The sequence below is a fragment of the Cebus imitator genome, unplaced genomic scaffold (genome assembly GCF_001604975.1).
Source record: "Cebus imitator isolate Cc_AM_T3 unplaced genomic scaffold, Cebus_imitator-1.0 Scaffold491, whole genome shotgun sequence".
NCBI lineage: Eukaryota > Metazoa > Chordata > Mammalia > Primates > Cebidae > Cebus > Cebus imitator.
This window is the reverse complement of record NW_016107806.1, coordinates 1,841,767-1,868,051: the sequence shown is the minus strand read 5'-3', so window position 1 is coordinate 1,868,051 and position 26,285 is coordinate 1,841,767. Positions and strand designations below refer to the sequence as shown.

General features: G+C 51.0%; 1 protein-coding gene across 3 annotated transcripts in view; it reads left to right on the top strand.

Annotated features, from left to right (window-relative positions):
• The window catches only part of KCNN3 (potassium calcium-activated channel subfamily N member 3), a 173,034-nt gene that overhangs the window by 122,972 nt on the left and 23,777 nt on the right, over positions 1 to 26,285 (top strand). For all 3 annotated transcript variants that reach the window (XM_037733030.1, XM_017513417.2, XM_037733031.1), the window contains exon 4: positions 21,832 to 21,973. In XM_037733030.1, the coding sequence (XP_037588958.1) occupies positions 21,832 to 21,973 (142 nt within the window). The remainder of the gene's footprint in view (positions 1 to 21,831; positions 21,974 to 26,285) is intronic.

Here is a 26,285-nt window from a genome sequence, read left to right as displayed (position 1 = left end):
CGGAAATTAGACGATGGGTCCCGAGGTGCCTGGCCCGTCCCGGCGGCTGCACGATGTGGAACTGGAGGCAGGTGAGGCTGAGCCGGTGTCCGAGCCCAGGCAGGGTGACCGCGGGCTGAGGCCGGAGAAGCTTCTGGCATCTGCATCCTCACAGGAACGCTTTGTGATGTTCTTTCCATTTCCTGATGGAAAAACTGAGGCCGAGCCGTGGGGTAACTCCCCCACTATGGTGCCGAGTTGCTTCATTGCCTCGCCCCCAGCAGAGGGCCCGCCTGCATGACAAAGTCTGCTGCAGTGCCCGGCCTCTGTAGGAGGCTAGGAATTGTTTTTAATAAATAAGGGGCACTGTCTTAGTTCATGGCCATTCAGTCTACACAGGTTCTCCTCTGTTGCCCCGTGCTCTGTGAAGTCAGCAAGGCATGAGCGATTTCCCCATTTTAGAAATTAGGAAATGGAGGCTTTGAGAGGTATGTGAGCCAGGATCTCACCGCTGGCCCGGGGCTGCTGCCCGGATAGCCTTCCGCATGGATCGCTCCTATTCTCCGAGATCCCCTTGCCAGCCGGGCATGGTCATCCAGCCTGAACATCACTCCTTCCTCCCTTCATCTGTTCAGTGCTTGAAGATTCCACCGAGAGCCCAAGGTCACTTCAGCGAACAAGCCGATGGCCCTATATTTGGGTGCGCTGATGACACTAGTGGCAGTGTAGATCTTTATTTTAGAGGATAATCATGTTTTCTGAAAGTCTGTGGAGAATCGTGCCATTGCTTGCGGGGTATCTAATAAAAATCACCCATCAGACAAAAGTGGAAGTCAGCAGTAGACCAGCGTTCACCTAAGAAATCATCATTGCCATCACTATCATCATCTTCCTTGTCAACAGCCTCGTCCCCAGTCATGACAGATTTGGCCAAAAAAAAAAAAAAAATGAAGGCGGCCTTTCGAGGACGTAACACCCGGAGGACGTTCCTCCATGCCTCCTCTCTCTGTCTGTCTCCCTAATTTCAGTGAGTCAGTTTTTCCTCCCCATCTGTTTGCTTTCTGGCACTTTACACAACTGTCTGGGCTCTTTCGTTTTGCCTTCTGTGGTTGCTCAACTCCACCGTTTCCCTCTCAACGCTCCTCCTTTGTTCCCTTGCAGGCTCCTCTCATCTGCCAGTTTCCAGTCCTATGAAGAGTCAGAGGTGGGTTGTAGTTTTCAGGCAGCATTTTTGTTGCCTGGCAACGTGTAACAAGCACCTCTGTGGTGGCTGCTTCCTCTAAAACGGAGCCAGGCTGGGGATGCTGTGGACGAAGGAGTCTCTGGGGGCTTTTCTGGGGTCATGGGGAGGAGTTAGGGGAGGGACGGACAGACAGACAGACAGACAGATTGGCTTCCGTGTTGACTCTGAGTGTTGCCATTCCTACTCTTTTATAACTTGGCACCGGCACGCCCCCTCCTGCCCTATTTCGGGCATCCCAGGTGTCCAGTGGTGAAAAGCCTTGGGTTAGGAGCCACCGGAAGTTCTATGTAAGTTGGGAGGCACCTGCTGCAGCTCCCCGAGGCATGCCAGCCTGGGTGAAGGCTGCAAGGTGGTTTCTTCTGGCGCTGACTCTTGCTTTATCTTATCAGCTCAGGATGTCACAGGCTTCCTGTCTGGAAAGACACCCGGCGTTTGCCTTTGCAGTCAGCCCAGCTGCAAGTTGTCCAGAGACTGGGATGGGGAGAGGGAAGGGAGACAGTGTGATCCAAACAAAAACATCTGACTTAGAGCTGAGGGGCTCCAGAGCTGCTTTAGCCAAATCCTCACATCGTACGCCCAAGCAAACCAAGGCCGAAAGAAGGGAAGCGACTGGTCCAGAGTCACACCACAAACGGGCGGGTCTGAGCTCCCAGCCGAGGCTGTCTCTCCTGGGACTGGACCCTGCCGAGCTCACACACCTGATGCGCCATGGCTAGAGAGAGGCAGCATGTGGTGAGAAGCACACCAGTCGTCCCCTTTCTGGCCTTCATTTGCTTATCTGGAAAGAATGAGGCGAACTGGACTAGAGGGAGCCACAAGACTCAGTGACTCTGATGGCACAGCTGACCCCGCAGGCAGGCCCCTGCTGCCAGGGCCTTCGACCACACATCCAGGGCTGCTCTCACTGCCCTGGAAAAGCCCAGAAGCGGAGGGGTCCTGGGCCTCAGAGCTGAGGCTCTCCAGGAGAATCCCACTGTGTGCAGAGACCCTGAGCACAGCCACTGTTGGGCTCTCAACGACACTTGTCACCATCAGGCTGATTTAGGGCAAGCCTCCTGGACACCTGTGTCTTCAAAGATGGTCTCTTAAGCCCCTCATCAAGGGTGAGGGCTGCAGCTGCCCACTCCCCTACCTAACCGGCTCTGCATCTTGTGGGGACAATGGGTAAGAAAACATTCTCTGAGAATTACAGCCCCTTCGAGCTGGAAGGGGCCATAATGCATGTGGACCTAGCCCCTACCCTTCCCAGATGTGGAGAGGGTGGCCCGGAGCTATGAGGGTTGATGGGAAGGGGGTTTTGCTCTGTTCCCTTCAGACCTCACAGATGAGAAGACATCTCCAGGCGGGTCATCTCTTTACCTTGCTGTTTTTTTTTTTTTTTTTTTTTTTTTTTAGACGGAGTCTTGCTCCGTCACCAGGCTGGAGTGCAGTGGCTCAATCTCAGCTCACTGCAACCTCTGCCTCCTGGGTTCAAACGATTCTTCCGCCTCAGCCTCCCAAGTAGCTGGGACCACAGGCGCATCTACCACACCCGGCTAAATTTTTTGTATTTTTAGTAGAGACAGAGTTTCACCATGTTGGCCAGGATAGTCTCGATCTCTTGACCTCGTGAGCCGCCCACCTCAGCCTCCCAAATTGCTAGGATTACAGCCATGAGCCACCGCATCTGGCCTATCTTGCTTCTTTTTTTCAAGAAAGAATCTCTCAGTTCAAGAAGCAGAGAAAAGGATTGCTGAAGGCAATCTGTCTCTACATATCTCTTTCATTCTGCTCCTGGGGCTGAAGAGATGGGTGAGGAGGGGCGGCAGGAGGCCCTTGGTCTGAGCCCCAGGCCAGGAGCCTTCCCTTCCAGCCACTGCTCTCCAGAGCTTGGGGTGCACCAGAGCTTGGGGCGCACCAGCTTCGAGGCTTTAGAAGCTTCGCCAGCAAGAAAGGCCCTCTAGAGGGAAAAGTTGTGTGTGACTGGCTGTCTCCATTCTTTCCTCCGTATAGCGTGGAGCTTCAGAATTAGTCTTATTTCTGATGTGTACCAGAATTTCCAGTTACTCATGTAAACCAAGGCTCAGGTGACTTGGCTGTGGGGCAGGGGGAATTTTCCCAAGTACCTTGGCTGGACAGCTCCTGAGAAACGACTCCTACCCTAGATTTTGTCACGCTTCACTTGGCCAGAGCCCACTCCCAGAAAGCAGGGAAATGTGCCTTTCTGGGTAGCCCAGGCCTATGGGAAGAGGCTAGAGGTCAGGAGCAGCAGCACTCCCTGGGCAGGCTGTGTGTGATCCAGGAGCATCCTGCAGTCTCCCCAAGCCCCGCGGCTTGGGAGCCCTGGGTCAGGGCATTGCTGTGCACATCCCAGGCCTCAGGACCCTCACACTCAGCCCAGACCCTCACCAGGTGCCCTTGCCCTCAGACTCCTTCCCCTCCAGCCTCTGTCTCTGTCTCCATCCCTGTCTCTCTCTCTCTCTTTCTCTCTCTCTGAGTCCCAGGGGATACCTTGCAACCTCTGCTGAGTCAGAATTCTTCCCACTCGCCTTGATGTCCCAGGCTCCTCCTTGGCACCCCCTCTTCTCTGTGGCAGGGGAAGACGCCCAACCAGAGCTCCCACGTCCTGCCCTGGGAGCCCCACTGCTCTGGGAAACAAAAACAAGAGAATTCCATCCCAGGGTACTTTTCCTGTGCCATTTCTCTTTGTTCTTGGACAGGATGATTCCCACCCCCTTCCCACACTAGCCCTGCCTAGGTGAGCTTTGTGCCTTCCACAACATTTGCTTGCCTGGGGAGCTGCCTGCCTTTAATTCTCTTTGGAAAACATAACTGAGAAGAGCAAGACACCCTTCTTTTCTTTGGGGCTCTTGCCAGGAGCACTGCCTATGTAGCACTTCCCTCCAGGGGGTGCCATTCACATTGAAGTCTTTTTGCTGGCACTCCCTGGAGTTGCACAGTGCACAACCTACGCTGCTGAACAGGACAGCCCTGGTTCTGGCTTACTCTTGTGGGAAGCATGGCTCATCATAACACAGATCCAGGATCAGATACCTGAGAAAGAGAATCCCCAGCAGTCTCTCCCCTCACCCCCCTCCTTTTTAGGTCTCCACTTTCTCCAAGGTGTAACATGGTCAAAGACAAGGCTGTGGATGCAGGCAAGTCCAAGCACACACTCAGGCCCTGCCACTCAACTGATGGTTCATTTCGTGCAAGTTTCCTAATCTAGTGATTAATTGAATGGTTCTCCCACCTCAGCCTCCAGAGTAGCTGGGACTAGAGGCACATACCACCGTGCTCTGCTAATGTTATTCATTTTTTATAGAGACAGGGTCTCACTCTATTGCCCAGTCTGGTCTTGAGCTCCTGGGCTCAAGGGATCCTTCTGCCTCAGCCTCCCAAAGTGCTGGGATTACAGGCATGAGCCACTGCACCCAGTCTCATTTTCCAACTCAAGAAAATGGGAAGTGACAGTTACGAATCTTGTTTTTTGAGGATTAAAATAAGTAATGCACATAAAGCTTTGGCCCCATGGCACGTGATTGGCACCTGAGAAATGATAGTGATTATTGTTATCCCTTAAAATAAGATTAGTCTCCAGTCCTACCTACCTCACAGAGATAGCCCCAGAAATAAAACGAAGTGAGAAGTAGATCATCTCTAAGATCTTTGAGGAAGTATTTTGCAAGAATCCCAACTACGGTTGTTCTTCTCTCTGTATATAAAAAACAAAGAACTGTGAAGCCCCTTTGCTTCCGAGTCACGCTCTGTGACTGATGGCAGATGTCGGGAAAAAGCTCAACCAGGAGAGAGAAGGCTTGCAGGCGCGGGCGGCAGACTGAGGGCCCGGGGCGGGTGGAGCTGAATGAAAACCACAGACAGACAGCAGCTGTGAGAGAAAGCAGAGACCCGGAATGGCTTTAAACAGAAAGCAAGGCCCACAGCAGGGAGTGAGATGAGACCAGGTTTCAACGTCACTTTCCCTAAGCCCTTGCTCATTCACAGCTTCCTCCAGTAGCTCTGCCCAGCTTTCCCAGCACCTGCTGACAAACCCACTGACCGGCCAGTGGAGGCTGGTGCTGGGGTGGAGAAGGCCAGGAGCCCCTGGTGGGAAGAGAGGGAGGATGGGGAAGAAGGGGCTCCACAGAGGGCACCTGATCCAGGACGGCTTTCTGGAGGAGGTGATTTCCTAGGCCTACGGGGCCTCCGGGCAGCGGGACCAGCATGAGCGAAGCTCTCAAAGCTCGGAGGTGGGGAGCGTGGACTGGAGGAGGGAAGGAGCCGTTGCTTGACTAGCATCAATCAGTAAGATGCCGCAGTGCACTCAAAGAAGCAGGCAGGGCCCTTTTCCACCAGCCTAAGAATTTTGGAATTACTCCTCCATCAGACAACAGTTTCCAACCTTATTTATGGACTTGTTTCTTTGATTCCAGCGACGCAGGAGAGATGGTATTCAGACACCCGACTTCTGCTGTGGGTGTGCCCCAGGTTATAAATCATTTCCATCAGGCTAGCTGGAGCCCCAGCCCTTCCTTTCCACTAAAGAAAGCAAATCAGAGTACAAGAGAGAGTGATTTTATCACGGCATAGCCTTGAAACTGCCATGACAAAAAAATAAATCGTTCACAAATGTCAATCCTTCAACTACTTTAGTCTCAGATTGTCTCTACCCCAGTGTGTTGCCGCGCAGAGGCTAAGAATATCCCCTCTTCCCTCCCCAGACCTAGGCCAGGGGACCCACTGGTGGACTGGGAGCGGGGGAGGGTCTGGAGTTTGGGAATGATTTCCCTGGCTGCAGTGTGGAAGGGGGATTTGAGGGGAAGACGGGGGACCAGTTGGGGAGACTGCTGTGGTAATAGAACTGTGTCAGGATGCTGTCTCCCTGCCCACCCCCGGGGCAGTGGTGGCTGCCATGGAGAGCAAGAGCAGTTTTGAGAGAGCGGGAGGAGCCAGCTTCCACAGGACTGACTCACTGGATGTGGAGTGATGGGGTGGAAGCTCAGGAACAGTGCCTGGTGTCTTAGCATGGCTGGATGTATAGCTGGTGGGATCGCCCACAAGTAGGAGGTGCAGAGGAAGAGGGCCGGAGTTGCAGGGGACCTGGGCAGCAGGGAGAGGGCAGGTAATGAGCAGAGTTGGGGATCTGTTGGGCTTAGTTTACCCACCATCCCTCCAGAGATGGCCCACTCGGGGCAGACCCATGCACCTGCCCCAGATGCTGCCCTCCCTGCTTTGCAGCACATGGTTCTGCCTGGTGGCATTGGTTGTCATCTGTATCTGGCCACCCACTGGGTGCAAAATGTAAGTTTGCTGAATAAGCAAAATCAACCTGAAGCAAACAAAGACTGGTATCCCCAAGGGATGGCCAGCTCCTTAGAGGCAGAAACTCTTTCCCTCTAGGGCGGAGCTTCCTTGGTGGGTCCTCACAGGGGAGGGTGGGAGAGAGACTGAAAGAGTGAAAGGGAAAACAAGAGAGCAGAGACGAGAGGGAGGTGGAGACAGTGCTTCAAAGGAGAAAAGAAAGGATGAGAGAGAAACAGAAAGAATAGAGAGAGGCAAAGGCAGGAAAATAGAGGCAGAGGAGGAAGAAGACAGAGGGGTTTGGGGTGCAGGGTGGCAGTGCAAGCAAGCTGTGCCCGCAAGTTCACGGGTTCTGCTTATGAAAGCCCAGCTCTGGCAACTTTGAGAAGACGCTCAGAGTTCTCTCCCTGCCCTGCCTCTTCCTCCAGCCTTCTCCTGAGCCTGCCGCCCCCCCGCAGCACTGACACCCCAGCCCATCCCTGCTCCCGTGACATGGCTCTGTGTCCCTGTGCAGTGGCCCCAGGCGTCATCTTGGCAGCACTTGTCTCCATTGTAACTCGGCCCTTTTTTGCCTTGGGGTTGCTTGGTGTCTACCTCCTTCCTAGAACTCTAAGTTCCCAACTAGACACCAAGCCAGGCACACAGGAAGGTGCACATTCCTATCGCTGACCAAATGAACGCATTTACTAAGCCCAACATGCGTGCCACGTGCTATGCAGAGTTTTATATTTGTCATCTCATGTATTCATCCACATGGTCCCATGCGGGGTTTTACTGCTTCATTTTACAGAAGTGAAGCCTGAGACACAGAGACGTAAGCACTTTCCCTAGACCACACACCTAACAGGTGGCAGGGCTGGGATCCAAACCCCATCTGTTGGCCTCTGCGCACGGGCCCTCTCTGCCACGCCACCTCCAAACACCATGGAAGACGTGCTTCCCATGGGAACAGTGCTTCTTCCAAGCATCTTGTTTTCCTCCATTTTCATGCATTTTATTAAACATTTCCAAATCAGGAAACATGGAAATATTTTTTAATAAGAAGAAAGAAAACATTGCAAATTGAGAAACTGTCTCAGAAGGATTTGCCAGATGAGCCATCTGGTTTTTAATTTAATAACTATCCAAAGAGGTTGACAGTGCTCCCCTTTACGAAGAAAGTGGACTGTGGAAGGAATGGCAGCTGGCGTCCCTCAAATGGTAAGATCCATTTCCAAGGTGGAGAAGTTGAGCAAGACCAAGAGACCCGAGAGAAGAGAAACATGCCAAGAAAATCTTGGCGGGTGCTGGTGCTGAAGCTCCCCCCGCCCTCCAGGACGCAGAGGTTGTATCCAGCTGTGTGACACCAGCCAGCTGTCCCACCTCTTCCAGAGTTGCTCAGAAGCCTCTGCAGAAAACCGCGAATGGAGACAGAGATGCCACCACCTCTGTGAGAAAAAGCCACACCCCCCAAACCCTGGTGTTCACAGAGCAAGAACGAGCCATGTTGTTTAGCAGCAAGTCACATTTGTTTGTCGGAGCTGTCGTGCTCTGGTGGAGCTGGTTTGTCTCCTTTTAAAAATAACTGGAGACCTTGCACCATGCTGTTAGTTCTTAGGGCTGGAAATAAAAGACTAGATTTAGATTTGCCTTGGAAAGATCCAGGGCTGTTACCTTGAATTACCTGGTAGAGGAAAACGTCCTTATTTTCCCAAATTCAAAGCCAACTCTTGAAAAATAGGACACAGAGGTGAAATGGACGGAGGGGCGACTTTATATGCATATGGTGTCCTGGGCATGTGGTTTGCTAGGCTTATGGTCAGCCCTGAGTCTTCAAAGCCATTTATTTTACATTTTAAGATGTTTATAAGGGAAATTGTTTTTGAGAAAAGAACAAACTATTTTTTTTATCTTGATGTGAATTCACCTGCTGGCATAAGCAGCAATAGCCCTGAAGTCACCCTACGCCATTTATTCTTCAGCTACCTTTGAATTTCAATGGGATTCTTTCACACACCTCAAGCATTTCTGAAATGCTCCTAAACTAAGATCCATCATACCCTTAAGAAATGGTGATTTCACCCAATTTTCTCCATAAAGCTGGAATCACAGCCCCTAGCATGCTGAGGGCACTTGATAATTAGAAGTTGATTATATTGGGGACCTGGACAAAGGCAGAGCTGGGAATGGGAATAAAACCCAAGACTCCATGAAAATCTCTTTCCTTTCATAATAGCTTCTAATTCAGGCTTCTAATAGCTTCCAAGGCTGGTCACACGGCCTCCCAGCCATCACCTACTAGCAGTGGTTCAGTGGGTACTTTGCCAAGCTAGGATGGTCCCTGCCCAGGTGCTGCCTTCATGCCCCATCCCGTGCCCAGCTCACTGCAACTGCCATTTTTAGTATCCGAAGAAATACAGTTTCAATCCCAGTCTTTGCTTGCTCGCTGTGAGAAGTTATCTCAGTTACTCACTGGGACTTCGCATTGCTTCACTGTAAAATCAGGCAACAGCTCTGATCCTGCTGGTTCTGTCCCATTGGCTGTGAGAACGATGAAGTGGGGCCATTCATTAATTCATTCATTGGACAGATATTGAGCACTAGGGGTACAGCAGTAAACAAAACAGAAAAAGTCCTTTCCTTCACGAAGCTTGTATTTTAATAGGGGTTGACAGTCAATAAATACAAAATAGGCCCATATCTTTTTTCTTTTTTTTTTATGAGACAAAGTTTTACTCTTGTTGTGCAGGCTAGAGTGCAATGGCATGATCTTGGCTCACCGCAACCTCTACCTCCCGGGTTCAAGCGATTCTCCTGCTTCAGCCTCCTGTGTAGCTGGGGTTACAGGCATGCACCACCATGCCCAGCTAATTTTGTATTTTTAGTAGAGGCGGTGTTTCTCCATGTTGGTCAGGCTGGTCTCAAACTCCCGACCTCAGGTGATCCACCCGCCTCGGCCTCCCAAAGTGCTGGGATTACAGGTGTGAGCCACCGCTGCCGGCCTCCATATCTATTATGTCAAGGGGTGATAAGCGCTGTGGAGAAGAATGACTCAGGAGAAGCTGGAGTGATGGGTGTGGGGCAGCAGTGAACTTGGAGACAGGGTGAGCAGGAAACACCTTACTGAGAAGCTGACATTTGCGCCAAGGCCTGAAATTACCTGGGATAAGAGCCTTCTAAGCACAGATGTCCCTTGACTTAGGATGGGGTTACCTCACAATAAACCCACAGAAAGTTGAAAAGATCATAAGTTGAAAATGCACTGAACGTATGTAACCTACTGAACATCATAGCTTAGCCCAGCCTACCTTAAACGTGCTGGGAACGCTTATGTCAGCCTGCCGCTAAGCAAAATTACCTGGCAGCATAGTGCCCCGCAGAGGACCTTGTAGAGGACTTGTGATCACCTGGTTAACTGCAAGCTGCCCAGCATCAGGAGGGAGAATTGCATCACAGATCCCTAGTCTGGGAAAAGACCAACATTCAGAATTTGAAGTACGCTTTCCACCAACTGCGTATTGTTTTGCACCATTGTAAAATGGAACCGGTGTAAGTCGAGGCCATCCCTGGAAGGAACAGCAGGTGAGGGGCTCTGAGACAGGAGTAAAGCTGGCTGGGTGAAGGAGCTGCACAAATCCCAGGTGGCAGGGCCGATGGGCGAAGGTGAGATGGCCTCAGAGAGGCCCCCAGGCTTTCTTTTCTGAAGGATACAGGAACTTTTGTCTTACATTTTTAAGAGGGCCTCTCTGGCTGCTGTAACAGGACTAGACTCGGGGAAGGTTTGCCCAGGCAGAAGCAGGGAGGCCAGTCAGGTGACTACTGCAGTGGCCCAGGTGAGAGGGCAGGGCCGGTCCGGGTGAGAGGATGGGGCTGGACCAGGTGAGAGGGCGGGGCTGGACTAGGTGAGAGGGCGGGGCCGGACCAGGTGAGAGGGCGGGGCTGGACTAGGTGAGAGGGCGGGGCTGGACCAGGTGAGAGGGCAGGGCTGGTCCAGGTGAGAGGATGGGGCTGGACTAGGTGAGAGGGCGGGGCTCAACCAGGTGAGAGGGCGGGGCTGGACCAGGTGAGAGGGCGGGGCTGGACCAGGTGAGAGGATGGGGCTGGACCAAGTGAGAGGGTGGGGCTGGTCCAGGTGAGAGGATGGGGCTGGTCCAGGTGAGAGGATGGGGCTACTCTAGGTGAGAGGGCGGGGCTGGACCAGGTGAGAGGGCGGGGCTGGACCAGGGTGGCTGCAGACCGGGATGGCAGGCGCTCTGATTCTGGAGATTTTTTGAAAGCAGAGCTGACAGAATTTGATGGAGATAAGGGGTTTAAGGTGCAAGTCACCATGTGAAAGGGGCTGCGGCCACCCAGAAGAACAGCGAAGAGTAAAAGGAGAAGCTGGGAGGAGTTTCTGTTTTCCTACACAGCAGCATCTGCTGCCTGTTCTTTCTCCACATCCATACGGCTGCCCTTGTCACCAGGATGAAGCCCCGGGTGGGAGGCTCCTGGAGAGGCCGTGACATGCCTCTATCTGTATCACTCGCTGAAGGCTGACGGCGCCTGTGCACATTCGGTCCTCACCGCGGTCTCTTGAGGCAGGCAGGGCGGCTTCATTATACCAGGTTCCCTGAGGAAGCAGCAAGCCCTGAGTCTGTGGAGTGATCTCCTCAAGGTCACAGAGCCATTTGGCATGAAAGGCAGTCTCTGGGCTCCAGCTCGTGTGTTCTTTCTGCTATGCCAAGGCTAACCATAGACACACCAGATGAAAATGGGACTTTTTTAGTGCACCTGTGTACCGCCGTGTCCTGATCATTTTAGATATGTCAGCCCCTTTAACCCTCACGGTAACTCTGTGAGGTGGTACAAGTATTATCCTCTTTTACAGGTGGGAAGACTGAGGATAAGTTCATGCAGACATTTGGGTGCAAAGCGGGGATTCGAACAGGCATTCTGACCCTGGAACCTGTGGGTTCGGCTGCGGCCCCAGCCAGCCAGGGGGCCTGACCACAAGAGGTTTGCGGGCAGCAGGCGGACAATGCCGATGCCACGTGGTGTGGGGGACGCAGCAGGCAAAGAGCTGGGGTTGGCTGCGTGGGTCAGGATGGGATTTGAAGTGGGTCCCGAAGGGCCAGTTAGAAGGCATCAGGGAGGACAGAGCAGGGGTGACAGGAGCAAGAGAGCCCTGGGTACAAGGCAAGCTTGGAGCACAGCAACCCTGAAGTCGCGGCGAGAGCCGAGAAGGCACTGTCGAAGTGGGAGGAAAGCAGGCCAGCAAGCTGCTGCACACGCCCGAGGAGGGCAGAGTTCCGAGGAGAGAGGCACCGGTGCGGGCAGAGACCGCCAGGCGGCCAAGCCAGGTACACGCCGTTGGCTTCTTCGTTGGAGAAACTCGCAAGCGCCGGGTTCATCGCTCAGCGGGCAGGTGTGACCCTGAAGACTGACGGGAAGGCAAGCACAAAGCAATCCATTTGGCTGGAGTTCTGCAGAGGGTCTGGCTCAATGCCTGTAAATTTCCAACAAACAAATCAGACCCAGGACACATGGCTAGAGCCCTCATATCATGCAGATCCATGTGAAAAAAAAATTTTTTTTTTTTTTACAAAATTAGTTTTAAAAAATATTCAAACTCTTTTGGAGAAGAAGGAAGAAGAGGCAGTCATTTCACTTTGGTTTGTTTTCTGTCATCCTAGTGCTGTAACAGATCACAGCTAGTGTCATGAAGCTGAGTTCTTATTAATAGTGAGAACTGACTCCAAGCCCAAGGAATTTGGCAGCCACTTTGACAAAGGTTTAATCTGCCGAAGAGAACAGCTGAAGTCATTTTAACATGATTCACTGAATTACTGAAGCAAGCCTCACTTTTGTAGGGGGACAGGAAAAGCAGCATGCAGGCTTTATTCAGTCCACAGGCATTTTACTGAGCACCTATTATGTGCTAGACCCTGAGAAGGTACCAAGGAAAGGCTACAGAGAATACTGTAATATAACTTCAGGGTTAGACAAATAGACCAATGGAACAGAATAGAGAACCAAGAAATAGTACCACTTCCACATATAATCCATGAGACAGGAAGCACTGAAAGCTAGTGGGGGAAGGCACCGCCTGCACAGTGAGTGAAACCGAGACAATCACCCGTATGGAAAAAATGGAGTTGTAGCCCCGCTCCACACCATATGCAAAATCAATTCCAGGCAAATTAAAGACTTAGAAGGGCAACATGTTAAAACGTGTAAAAAGTGTTAACAATCTCAGGGAAGGAATAATTTCTGCAAAAACCAAATTACGACTAATTATAAATTAAAGGATGATAAATTCAACTACAGTAAAATTTACAACTTCAATTCATCAGAAATACTGTAGAGACAATAAAAAGGCAAGGCACACACTGGAAGAAGATATTTGCAACACACAAACTGACAAAATTGTTGTTATCGAGAATATATAAAGAACTTTTAGACTTAGTGAGAACAAGACAAAAACAAGCCGATAGCAAAGTGGCCAGAAGTCATGAATGACACTCCACAGAAGAGAAAGTGTGAATGACAAAAAATCATATGAAAGGCTACTTAAGATTTTATCATGGAAATGTAAAGTCAGTTCTTGGTGAGATCCCGATTCACCCACTAGTTTGGCAAAGACTGAAGTCAGGTGATGGCAAGTGTTAGTGAGGATATGGAATGACAGGGACTCTCATCCACCTCTGGCACTAGCATCTTAGAAAACAACTTGGCATTTTCTAATGAAGGGAAAGATGTACACATCTGGCAAACCAGCAAACCCACTCTTAGGTATGTGTCTAGAGAAACTCTTACGCAATGTACCAGGAGCTACGATTAAGAATGTTTGGGCTGGGTGAGGTGGCTCATGCCGGTAATCCCAACATTTCAGGAGGTCGAGGCAGGAGAATCTCTTGTGCTCAGGAGTTCAGGGCTACAGTGAGCTATGATTGTGCCACTGCAGTCCAGCCTGGGCAACAGAGCAAGACCCTGTCTCTAAGCATATAATAATAAGTAAATAAAGAATAATGTTTAAGGCTGGGCGCAGTGGCTCACATCTGTAATCCCAGTGCTTTGAGAAGCTGAGGTGAGTGGATCACTTGAGGTTGGGAGCTCGAGACCAGCTCGACCAACATGGAGAAAGTCCATCTCTACCAAAAATATAAAATTAGCTAGACATGGTGATGCATGCCTGTAATCCCAGCTACTTGGGAGGCTGAGGCAGAAGAATCACTTGAAGCTTGGAGGCAGAGGTTGCAGTGAGCTGAGATCGCACCATTGCACTCCACCTTGGGTAATAAGAGCGAAACTCCATCTCAAAATAATAATAATAATAATGTTTGTAGCAGCATTGCTCATTAGAGAAAAAACCTGTAAGCTATCCCAATGACCATCAATAGGTGAATAAATAAATAAATCACAGCATATTCATATGATGAAATACAATACAGTAATGAAAATACACTATAGCCACATATGTCAATATATATGTTGAATGGAAAAGCAATTCATAGAAGAGTTTACTTTATTAATTATCTGTTGCTGCATAACAACTTGCTCCAAAATGTAGCAGCTAATAACAATGGACACTTACTATCTCATGGTTGCTGTGGGTCAGGAATTCAGGTGCAGCTTAAGTGGGTACCTCTGGCTCAGGGGCTCTCATGAGATTGTTAGGCTGTCAGCCGAGGCTATGGTCTTACCTCAAGGCTTGGTTTACAGAACATCCGCTCCTAAGCTAGTCATGTGGTGGTTGGCAGGCTGCGTCCCTTGCCGTGTGGCGCTCCATGGGCTTGCCTCCCAACATGGCCAGTGGCTTCTCCCAGGGGGAGCCATTCAAAAGAGAACTAGTGAGGGATCACCCAAGACAGAAGCCACGATCTTACCATAACCTGACGTCAGAAGTGAAAGTCTATCACTTCTGCCATATTCTATGTGTTAGAAACCAGTTACTGGGTCCGGCTCACATTCGAAAGGATTGCAAAAGTGTGTGAAGACCTCAGGAGGAGGGGGAATATCAGGGTCATTTGAGAAGCTTCCTACCATGCTCTTGTGGTATGATTTCATCTTTATGAAGGTCAGAAATACGAAAAACGAAATTACATATTGCTTAGGTAATCATAGCTATGTGGAAGCACGATGAAGCAAAATGAGGAAATGATAAACATGACATTCAGGATAATGATCATCTTGGGGGATGCTGAGAATGGAAAGAACACACAAGGAGATTCCACAGGTTGGAGTTGGATGGTGAATTCTTGGTGCTTCTTGCATTTTCTTTCCTTCCTTCCTTCCTTCCTTCCTTCCTTCCTTCCTTCCTTCCTTCCTTCCTCTCTCTCTCTCTCTCTCTTTCTTTCTTTCTTTCTTTTTTGAGATGGAGTCTCGCTCTATCACCCAGGCTGCAGTGCAGTGGCACGATCTCGGCTCATTACAACCTCCGCCTCTCAGGTTCAAGTGATTCTCTTGCCTCAGCCTCCCAAGGCTCAGTTAATTTTTGTATTTTTAGTAAAGATGGGGTTTCACCATGTTGGCCAGGCTGGTCTCGAACTCCTGACCTCAGGTGATCCCCCCACCTCGGCCTCCTAAAGTGCTGGGATTACAGGTGTGAGCCTCTGCATCCAACCTTTTCTTTTTGTGTTTCTTGATGTCATTTAATGTTGTATGTAGTTCTGTTTTTTTCTCTTTTGTTTGGTTTCCTGTGGCTACGATCAAAGTTACAGGTGCATACACTGTAGAGTCCATCCTTCTGTGGTATTTTCTGTCTTCCACCAGCTCTTCCCATTGACCCTTCTCCAGAGGCAGCTACATTTACCTCCTTTTGCTAATTAATTTTAGTATTTACCGCCGTGTCTGTCAGTAATATGTGTGTATTGCTACCTTTGGATGCTTTGGTTTGTTTAGGTATTATCTGTTCCCTTCCCACTCTGGGAGATGAAAATTTAGCTCTCTTTCCTCTTCTCCAACTCTTCCTGTCCCTTCATCCTCCTTTATAATTACATCATCATTTTGGTTAAAGCAGTAATCAGTGTTTACATTACTCAGTCAACACTAATCTGACTCTATTCATAGTTGAGTCATGTAGTAAAATATGATAACTTTTCCTTTCCTGCAGAACTTTACATTTTTCCTGGAGTTGCAAATGATCATGTTTGTTTGATTGCTTAGTTTTCTACGGATTTGTCATTCAAGTGCAAACTCTGGCAGTTGTCTAAAGCTCTTTTCAGGATGTTCAGGCACATTAGGTTTTCTATCTAATTCATCTTGTTGGAAACGTCTCCCAGAGCCTCTTGACCTGCTCCAGCCTGGACAGGCCGTCCTCCATGCCTGGTGTGCACCTGTCCTCCAAGGGTCTCCCTGGACCATCACCCTGAGCTCATTGCCTCCGTCCCTTGCCTTCCTCTTTGGCTTACTTCTTTGTTTTTGGTGAAGCACACCTCCTGTGGCTTCCTGAGAGAGGGCGCAGGGCAGGCAGCCCAGTGGCAGCCTTGCTTACCTGAAAACGTCTTTATTCCACTCTCAGATTGAACTAATACTTTGGCCGATTCAGATTTCTGGTCTTCGGTTTGGAATTCCGATTTGGAAATCATTTTCCTCCAGAATTTTGAAGGCTTTATTCCATGGCCTTCTAGCTTCCAGTGTTGTGGTCAAAAAGTCTAAAACCATTGTAATTTCATTGTAATTTCTGGTTCTTCATATTTGATCTCTTTTATACCCTCCCCCCGAACCCCTAAACCTCTGTAGGATTGTCTCCTTCCCCTGGTGTTCTGAAATTTCACAATAATGTGGCTTGGTGTGCGTCTGTTTTCATCCACTGTGCTGGAGACAGTGAGTTTTTGATCTAGCAACTCATGCCCTCAAGTTCTGGGGATTTTGTTTCTTTGTTTGTTTGAGACGGAGTCTTGCTCTGTGACCCAGGCTGGAGTGCAGTGGCGCAGTCTAAGCTCACTGCAACCTCCACCTAGCGAATTCAAGTGATTCTCGTGCTTCAGCCTCCTGAGTAGCTGGGATTACAGTCGCGTGCCACCACACCTGGCTAGTTTTTGTATTTTTAGTAAAGATGGGATTTCACCATGTTGGTTAGGCTGGTCTCAAACCTCTGACCTCGTGATCCTCCTGCCTCAGCTTCCCAAAATGCTGGGATTACAGGTGTGAGCCACCACACCCAGCTTTTTAAAAAATAATTTTAAAAATAATTACTTCTCTCCTTCTTTCCCCCCAAGTTGTTTCTTTCTGTAACTTCTATTATTTGAATTGGGAGAATCATTCACTAATTTTTTCATATTTTATATCTCTCTCTCTTTTTAAGAGATGATGGGGGTCTTGCTCTGTTCCCAGGCTGGAGTGCAGGGGCACGATCATAGTTCACTGCAGCCTCAACCTCCAGGGCACAAGCAATCCTCCTGCCTCAGCCTCCGAGTAGCTGGGGAATACAGGCATATACCACCATCATCATATTTTCTTTTCATTTTCATTCTTTGTCTTTTTCTGCTTTTTGGGAAACTTCCTCGATTTATCTTGTAGCTCCCTAGGAAGACTTTTTTTGTATTGTATTCCATTCTTGTCTTGTGGGTCCAGTATCTTATTTTATCTCTCTTACGTTAATTATAGGATTTTTCTTTCAAGAGTTCTTCTCTGTGAGTGGTCTGTATTTGATCCGGAGTTCCTTCTTTTTGTTTAATTGACTGGTTTGATCTGTGTCTTTAATGTTAGGGGCTCCTTGCTGTCTGGGGATTCCTGGTTGCCTGTTTATTTTAAAAGTGGGGGACTAACAACTTTGAGCTGGAAGGGATTTGAGGGAGCAAAAGTAGACATATGTCCCTACCATCTTAGCCAAGTCATACAGCCTTTTGTTTCTCTCATTTATTTCATGTTAAAAAGTGGGAAAAAAAAATCCATAGTCCACACCCTGAAAAATAAATCAGCAACTGTAATAGCTACCCTTGAGCCCAAAGAAAATTATATCTTTCCCTCCTCAGCCCTCAAAGAAGAACATGGAACTATCCCCCCCCCCAATTTTCTATTGCAAAAAATAGCACGAGATTAGTACGTGAAATTTGTGACATGTGTAAACTGCTCTAAAATTGTGAATAGGTTTAGAAACCTTTTCTCCCTCCTCTCTACTCCCACAGTCCTGAATCACCAGCCCAGCCTTCTGGCTCATCACTTCCTGCTTGGTGAGTTGCATGCATGTCTTATCTCCATGACGATGCTCCAAGCCACCAGAGAGCAGGGTGCATGTCCAATTCATCTCAGCGTCTTCTGTAGCCCACATCACGGAAGGCTGACAAACAGCGAAGGGCATTCTCAAGACCTTCATGTCCTCTCCTTAGCACACACAGTTAGCCCCCACAGGAGTTTATGTGGTGAATGAAAAAAGAAACCCACAAGAACATAATTGAGATGTAATTCCATTCTGATCTCTAATCTCTTTACCTTTGCATCCTCCCACGTATGAATAGGATGGTCCATGATCCTGAGGGCAGTCAAACAGCCAGGGAGCACCAGTTTAATCCTCAGGGTTTGCAGGGAAAGCAAGGCTGTGGAGACCCAACTGCACAGCAAAACCAGTGATGTACGCAGAGGACAGGCTACAAATTAAATCCGAACTTCATGGTTCGGTGTTCAAGGCTCTCCTTTGCCGCTCCTTGGACATCTGCAAGGCTTCTAGCAGCTCTACCTCTCTGGGGCCTGACCTTTAGTCAGTCTTGCATGTAGAAGAATCATTTTCAGATACCAAGTGTCTCATGTCCTTTCTTTGTCCAAGAACTTACAGCTGATTTTTTTGTTTTGTTTTGTTTTTTGAGACAGAGTCTCACTCCGTCACCAGGCACCAGGCTGGCGTGCAGTGGCGTGATTTCGGCTTACTGCAACCTCCGCCTCCTGGGTTCAAGCAATTCTCCTGCCTCAGCCTCCCGAGTAGCTGGGACTACAGGCGTGCACCACCACACCCAGCTGATTTTTTGTATTTTTTAGTAGAGACGTGGTTTCACCATGTTGGTCTGGATGGTCTTGATCTCTTGACTTCGTGATCTGCCCACCTCAGCCTCCCAAAGTGCTGGGATTACAGGGCTGAGCCACTGTGCCCGGCCGCAGCTGATTTCTTTTGGATCTGTTTCAAATAGTTCTCCAGCCTAAACTTCAGGACATCCTCATGAATGCCTCACCACTCCACTGCACATGTAAATCCATGCCTCTGTATTTTTCCGTCTATTGTTTCTCAGACTGATAACACCCGCGCCCTCTCAGCAACAATAATTGCTGAGGTTTAGTGAGCACTTACTTTGGGCCAGGCACTGTGCTGGTATTGCTTGTGGGTTATTTTACTAAATCCTCTCATCAGCAGATGAGGAAATTGAGTGACAGAGAGGGTATGTCACTTGCCCACAGCCATGGAGCTACTTAACTTTGGAGCTGGAGCTCCAAGCCAGGCAAACCCAGCCCGGCCAGCCCAGGCTCCCTGGCTCAGCTCAACTCCTCACTGCTAAACTGCCTCAACCCAAGACTTATCTTTCAGGAAATATTTTTTGGAAGAACTGAGGACCCTGGCTGTGACTCTGCAACATCTATGTGTTGCCGGCTTGTGGCGTGGAGCTGCCTTTACGCCTTCCTCCTTCTGTGTCCCCTTTCTCAGTCACTTTGTCTTGCTGCTTTTGAGAAGCTGAAGTCTGATTTTTCACCACTGCCTCAGCACAGGGCCTGAGTGTCACGGTCTGCCGCCATTCCTCCAGCCAGAGAGCAGCCTGCTGGGAGGGGAGGGGTTGCATTGGCCTGAGGGCCTAGCAGGGCAGAGCGAGCAGGACAAGGAGACAGCTGCCTGTCCAAGGCCACAGCAGAACTGGGAGGGCACCCATGCCCCGGGTCACGGTCAGGGGTAGATGCAATCCTGGGAATCAGACTTGGGAGCCACTAGCCTGTGCTAGCCAGGAGGGCAAAGGCAGGCCCAGCCCGGGGACATGAGGCCCAGGCAGCCAGCCAGGGGTCCTCAGGGTAGTAACAGAGCACCCCTGAGGGGAAAGGGTAGATGGAGAGGGCAGGCAAGGCCATCTCATCAGCAGAACTTTGGGGAGGGGGTATCTTCTCTTCAGATGTCCCCAAAAGTACCAGGCACCCATGTCCTTGTGCAGATAGCTATAAAAAGGCTAATGCTGTGCCCCCCACCCCGCCCCTGGTACCCAGTTGCTGGCCAAGAACTCAAATGAGGCTGGAGAGCCCACCACTGCTGTGCTCACGGGGATCTGCTAGGGCTGGGCTCGGGTGGATGAGAAAGGCTATGGCCCGCGTCTCTGTCCCAGCTTTGCACACCTGTTTCTTGCCTGGTCACCCCACCTCTGTGTCCTGTCTCTTCAAATACCCTGCTCGCCACCCGCAGACCATTCTTCCTGGCAAGCTGTGTCATCTTGTCATTCCTGTGCTCAAGAACCCAGAATCTCTTCTAAGGCCTCTAAGACAAAATCCAAGCTTCTTATCCCAGAGTTCCAGCCCTACCTAAATCTGACCCCTGGTCTCTGAAGCCCCCTGGTCGCCTGCCACTGGAACCCAAGTGCTCTCCTCTCACTGAAACTTCCTCATTATTCCCAAGATACATGCCAGTAGCTCTTGCCTGTTTGATGTTGAGTGGAACAGTGAAAGGAGCATGGGCTATGCTTCCTGTGTGTCCTCGGGCAAGTCACCCAGTGTCTCTGTGACTCCTGCTGCTTACCTGGGAAATACTTAAAAGGCTGTTTTGAGAATTAGAATGTTTGCTTACAAAGTGCCAGGCACACAGTAGGTGCTCAATACACGCACAGTACCCACCATGCCATGCTCTGGGTGCCCCTGACCTGACGGCCTGCCTCGTTTCTGACTGGCTGAGTTCCTGCCTCCTACCAGGCCCCTCTCTAGATGCACCTTCACATGCAGCCTGCCCCGCGTGCCTCACTGAGCGTGGCAAGGGAAGGAAAAGCAGCATTTGCCTATCCCTCGCTGGGCACAGACCCTGTGGGGGCGTGGAGATCCCTGATGGTGGTGGCGAATCCTCCCAGGGGGCCTCCTTGTGCTAGGCCTGCCCCGGCCCGTTGTGTGCACTAACTCACAGAAGTCCTGATGGAAACTCATGTCCATAGATGAAGGTTCCTAAATGGCTTTCTGCTCTGTCCAGCCTAGTTGATGTGGTCTCCCGGGCCCTTTGGTCTTAGCTTCCCCATCCAGCGGCCTCCAAGTGGCTAAGAGGAGATTTTATCTAGAAGTGAAACCCTGCAGTCTAAAATGCAGAGTCTCCTGTGTGTTGTTCAGGCCAATCCCGTTAGAGAAGGGTTTGAAAGAGAACCACCTTCACCAGCCCTGCCACCCAGCCTGCAGCCGGCTCCCTTGCTGCACTTCATATCAAGCCTTGGGATTTCATTAGGGTTCTCTGCCCAGAGCACCCATTCCTCTGGGCCTGCCTGGAAAATGCAAGCCTTGCTCCTCTGTGGCACCTCTGTGGTCCCACCGTCTCCAATGGACGCTCATATGTGTGGGTCAAGGTCATTGCCCTCTGCCTCCATCCCCAGGGCACCTTGTCCGGCCCCTGATTGCACCCTCTGCAGATGTCTGCCTCCTCGGCAAACCCCTCCCCTGGGCTGAGTCCCTGAGGGCAGGGGCTGTGTGGTGTTCATGTCTGTATTTCAGTACTTGGCACAGAGCCTGGCACGCAGCAGGCCCTGGTGTTAGGGATGAAGGGAGGGAGGAAGGGGACGGGGTGGAATAGGCATCGGGGCAGAGGGAACGGTGGTCATGTTTCTGGTTGGTTCCTCCCAAGGTGGGGCAGTCACAGGCCCCTGCCTGACTCAGAAAGGGAGGCCTCTGTGGACACCCTGGAGTTCCCCTCCCCGAGAGCCCCAGCCACGCAGCTCCCTCCAGACCCCCGGGAGATGCCAGTCTTTGAGACGCATCAACTTTCTTAAAGAAAATCGCTGAATATGCTCGGTAATTTTTTTTGACATTTTCCCTGTTCAGGAGCTTGTGATTTCAGATTAATCACATCCACATACATTTAGACTGTCGGCTTGGAAGGGAAAATTGGAATTTTATTACTGCATGATTTCATCCAAAGCTATCTTACCAACACTAAAAGGTTGTCTACAATGAGGTGCAAATCACGACAAAACATTTTGCCTCTGGGACCAAGCTCACGGCAGGAGGCCAAGGGGACCGGCGGGGTGGTGGGTGGGGTCTGCAGGGGGGCCTGGTGGGCACAGTCGAAGCCCCTTCAGTGGCCTAAAGAGACCTGTGCGAGCCACCCTCACTGCTGCTTCTTCCTCAGCAAAATATCTCATTTCCGTCCTCTCTCTAGGTCTCCCACGGCCATTCCGGGAATGGCTGTTCATGACTAACTCCTGTCTTCCCCTTGGCAGGTACCATGACCAGCAGGATGTAACTAGTAACTTTCTGGGCGCCATGTGGCTCATCTCCATCACATTCCTTTCCATTGGTTATGGAGACATGGTGCCCCACACATACTGTGGGAAAGGTGTCTGTCTCCTCACTGGCATCATGGTGAGTACTCTCCTCTGCCCATCCCCCTACCCCCAAAATGTGGCGAAGAGCAGAACGCCTTCTTGCAAGCACAGGGGGGCCTTCCCAGCCACAGCGTGGGGGGCAGCTGTTAGTTAACAGACCTGCATGCGTGTCCCCGACACATTAAAAGGCAGGTGGGAAATCCGCAATGGTTTCTCACTTTTCAGTTGACTTTTCTAAGGTAAGAATGGGTTCCTGGCAGCTAATGGTCTGTTCACAGCTCCCTCAAAATGGGCTGGGTGACGCTGGTCCTGGTCCGGTGCTCTGCTGCCCGCCCCACTGCTGCGCAGCCGCCCAGGTTGCTCACCTCCAGTGAGTATTGGGGCTTGCAGTTTATGGTCCTCCCTTCTGTTCGCTCGGCCCCACTGACCTTGGTACCATTTCTGATCATGTTTAGCTGGAACTCACAGAAGCCCGGTCTGGGGAAAGAGCAGCTAGTCGGCCTTCAGGACCTGTGTCCTGGACAGGGCTGTCCACACGGCCCTGGGCCTGCTCCTGCCTTTTCAGTCTTCTGCTTCCGCCTCAGCCTTTGGAGGGGCTGGGTTCTGAGTGCCAGGTGCTTTGCGGTGCTGGCATGTGGTGAGGCTGTGATCCTGTGATCCCATCCCCAGGTGCCCAGCGGGTGTGCCGTGCCCTTTCCAGGTGTATCTCTCCTGCCCAGTGCCCTGCTACCCACACTCAACACACACTCGCAGAGGAGGCACACATTCCCGCCTGTCACATGGCCATTGCGGTGTGGCGTATGGGAGGGACGTGGGGTCTGAGTTTCTGCTCGCTGTGGACCCTGGGCGAGGCACTCTGCCTGTCGGACCTGAGCATCCTCCAGGGTGAAGTGGAGATGGATGGCCCGCCCCGCCCTCCCCACAGGTTTGTGCAAGGACCAAATGCAATGATTTATGTGAAAGTGATTTGAAAACCAAAAGTAGCCACACAAAGGTCAGTGTGGGTGGCGTGCTCAGTGTCCTTCGGTTGCAAGTTGGTGAAGTGTTCCCTTGGCCTTGTCGCACTTGGGGTCCAGGACAGGCAGCTGCTGCTCTTTGGCCTTCGTCCTGGAATCCTAGAGCAGTGTCACAGCAGGGCTGGATACTCTTTTCAGAGGAGGAGACTGAGGCTGAGAGAGGAAAGCACAGCTAAGCCTGGCGATGGTGGGAGGTGGGCCGGCCGTCTGTGCGGTGGCTCTGCATCTCTGTGGCTGGAGACTGCAGCTCTCCCCAGGACACACCCCTCCGCAGCCCCTCACATCTTTGTGAAAACCCTTCCTTGCAGTGATCCCTTAGATTCCACTTGTCACCCCCATTGCTCCCAGGAGGGATGAAGACCCTCTTTCTGGAAGGGCAGTGACCCCTTTCTGCAGTGGAAAGGGAGGGCCCAGCTCTTCCTGCAGGGTCTGTGTGAATGCCTCACTGGCACTGGGGGCTGCCCCCCACTCCTCTCTGGCTCATTGGCTTCCTGGGGCTGATCGGGTGGACCAGACGGTCAGACTCAGCTGATGGGAGCAGAGCAGGCCCTGGGGCCAGTGGCCTACTGAGCAGCAGGCGCCAGGCCCTCTCCTCCTTTCTGACTCCAGTCCAGGGCAGGTTCCTATTAGCAGGCAGGTCCCAAGACGGCAGCTAATGACAGAAAGCTTAGCGCTGGGGCGGTGATAAATCATGGGTAAGTGCAAGGCTTTAGAACAAACACCTCCCATCGGTTAGTAGGAGTCTGTCTGGCACAGCACCAACTGTCACGAGGAAACCAGGGAAAGACGCTTCTTACCAGAGAGAAATGAAATGCCACCAAAGGCCAAGGCCTTCCTTCTTAGAGCCACTCCTGGGGCGTGGGCTCTGTGCCTCAGAACCAGCTCTCAGCCAGGGCCGGCACAGAGCCGGGTGGCCAATAGGTGGCTGGGGCCTACGGGGAGCCTCTGTTATTTTAAAATACCAGCCTTTCTCCCTCTCAGCACGTAGCGGTGCCCCATCCAAGAAGTGGCCCCCTAAGGACCCCTGGATCCTGGACTCCGCATCTCCTGGCCCTACTCTGGCACAGCTGAGCAGAACATGCGAGACCCCTGCCCCACCTACCGCTGCCTCTCTTTAGGGGTCTGGGGGGCTGCTTGTCTTTCTGCACCCCCTTTGGCTGCCTGGATCTACAGCGCTCCCCCGAAGGGCGTGTTCTGTTCCCTATGGATTGAGGTGTGATCAAAGTGAAAAGAACAAACGGACGAGAAGGAGCCGGCCCCCACCTTCACCTTCCATATGAAAAATACAGCCCAGGCCTTTTATCTCCCCTTTTGTGCAAAACCCTGCGCATAAATATGTACCTTTCTATAGATGGGAATGGGCAGGTTTCCGCTGTTCGTTGTCAGTGTTTCTCACCCAAATTAAAGTCAGTCGCCTCACTCTGGGGTCAGCCACATTGAGGAACCCCGGTGGCGTTTTCCTAGCAAATGTGATTTTTCTAGCTGAGTCACTCCTAGCCAGGGAGGATCCTTTCCCCTCCTCCTCCCAACCTCCAACACTATGTATAGCTCCCAATTATTATTGCAAGCGCCTTTACTAAAGGTAGGGCTTCCTGTTTGGTTACCATGGACACCACGAAGGCCAAGGCAAGGCCCGCTTGGGAAGGAAAAGGAAGGATCTGTGTGTGTGCATGGCCTGTAAATAGTCTTAATCATTGTTTTCTCTTGGCAAATCCCAGTAACAATGTAATTATCCACCATTAAGCAGGGTGTATAACTGTCTGAACGACTTGCCATGGCTGGCACAGACCTGGTGTGTTTGAGAGGTTTCACCCCCAAAAGCGGCTCCTTCAAAGTCCAGCATCTTTCTTTCCATAAGGATTTTTTTCATGATCGCAGTGACAACACAGTAGAGAGAAAGCTGTCAATATTTAGTATCCAGAACTGGAAATGACAGTGTAACTTAAAAGATGTGCAGTGCTGACCTGCGGGTTCTGCGGCCGTCTGGGAGCCCCTGGAGCCCCCAAGTCCGCTTGGCATGACTTGGTTTCAATCTGGCCTCTTTCTAAAGCTAGACTCGCTCTGTGGACCCTTGGTGAGTTATGGCCAAACAGGCAAAAGCTTCCGGATGTCTGCTGGGACACTGAGCTTTTCCCCAATGACCTCATGACAGAGGCCTCTGAATGGCAAAGGGAAAGTGATGGTGAAGTGAAAGGTGGCACAAATTGAGTCATTTTGGGAGGAGGCAGAAAGAGGGCTCAGCAAGACATCTGCTTAATGTCAGTTTTAGAAGATGAGCCTCTCCCGAAACACCTTACTTTCCAACCAATTGATGTTATTTTCGTTGTTGCAGAAACAGAATCCAACTGTAAATCCTCCAGGCTTCCCTCCTCCATTTGTCACTTTCGTTTGTGTTTTATTTTATTTTATGCTTCTTTAGTTAAGAACACCTCATACTTTTCCCCTTGGGATGCTTGTTTTTCCAGCTTCTAAGGTTTTCCAGCTGGAAAATGTTTCTTGAAAACAAGAGGTAGGAGGACTGGTGTGGAGGAGTCTCGGTCCAGATTTGGGTCCGAATCTCTAGAGCTGGGCGTGTTCACCCCGTCCCAGCCGCCCTCCCTCTGTGCACCTCCTGGTCTCTGCTCGCCCACCTGCCTTGGGAGGTTCCGCCTCATCAGAAGTGGACCCCATCCCCTCCCCTTGCCCCACGGAACTGGAAGTTGGATAGAGCAGATCCAAGGACTCCAGCTGGTGTGCCCTGTGGTTCAGGACTTGGCATATCTGAAAGCAAAAGGCTGAGTCATGGACCTTCCCCCCAGTCTGACCCCGGGGAAGTCATAGCAGCAGCTGCTGACCGTTCCCATGCTGCTCCCTCCCTCCTCACACTCCCTCTCTGCCCACCAGACATTTCTAAGATTCCACCATTAGCCTGGCCCTGGGCGATTTTTCTCTTAAAACTAACCTGCATCACTGCCAGCTGACACAGCACTGCCAGGCTGCCCCCGTGGCCTGCCAGACTATTAACTCACCTCAGTGAAAGGACCCAGCATCCCAAAGGGGACCCAGGGGACAGCCGATCCTTATACCACTTGAAGATGGACACAGCAAGGCGGAGTTCCATGGCACTTCCTTCATGTCCTCTAAAGAGCCAAAATGGACCCTTAACTTCTGGCTCAAGCCTTAGGCTCCTCATTCTTCCTTCCTCTCTCAATCCCAGCAGCCCGTCATTTTTTCTTATTCCTCAACTTCCTCCTTGTCTCTTTCCCTTCCCACCCTTGCTGTTTGGGGTGCAACACACTTTATTCCCCATCTCTTTCTCTGCCCAGCTTGACCTGTCCCTGCACCCACCTCCCT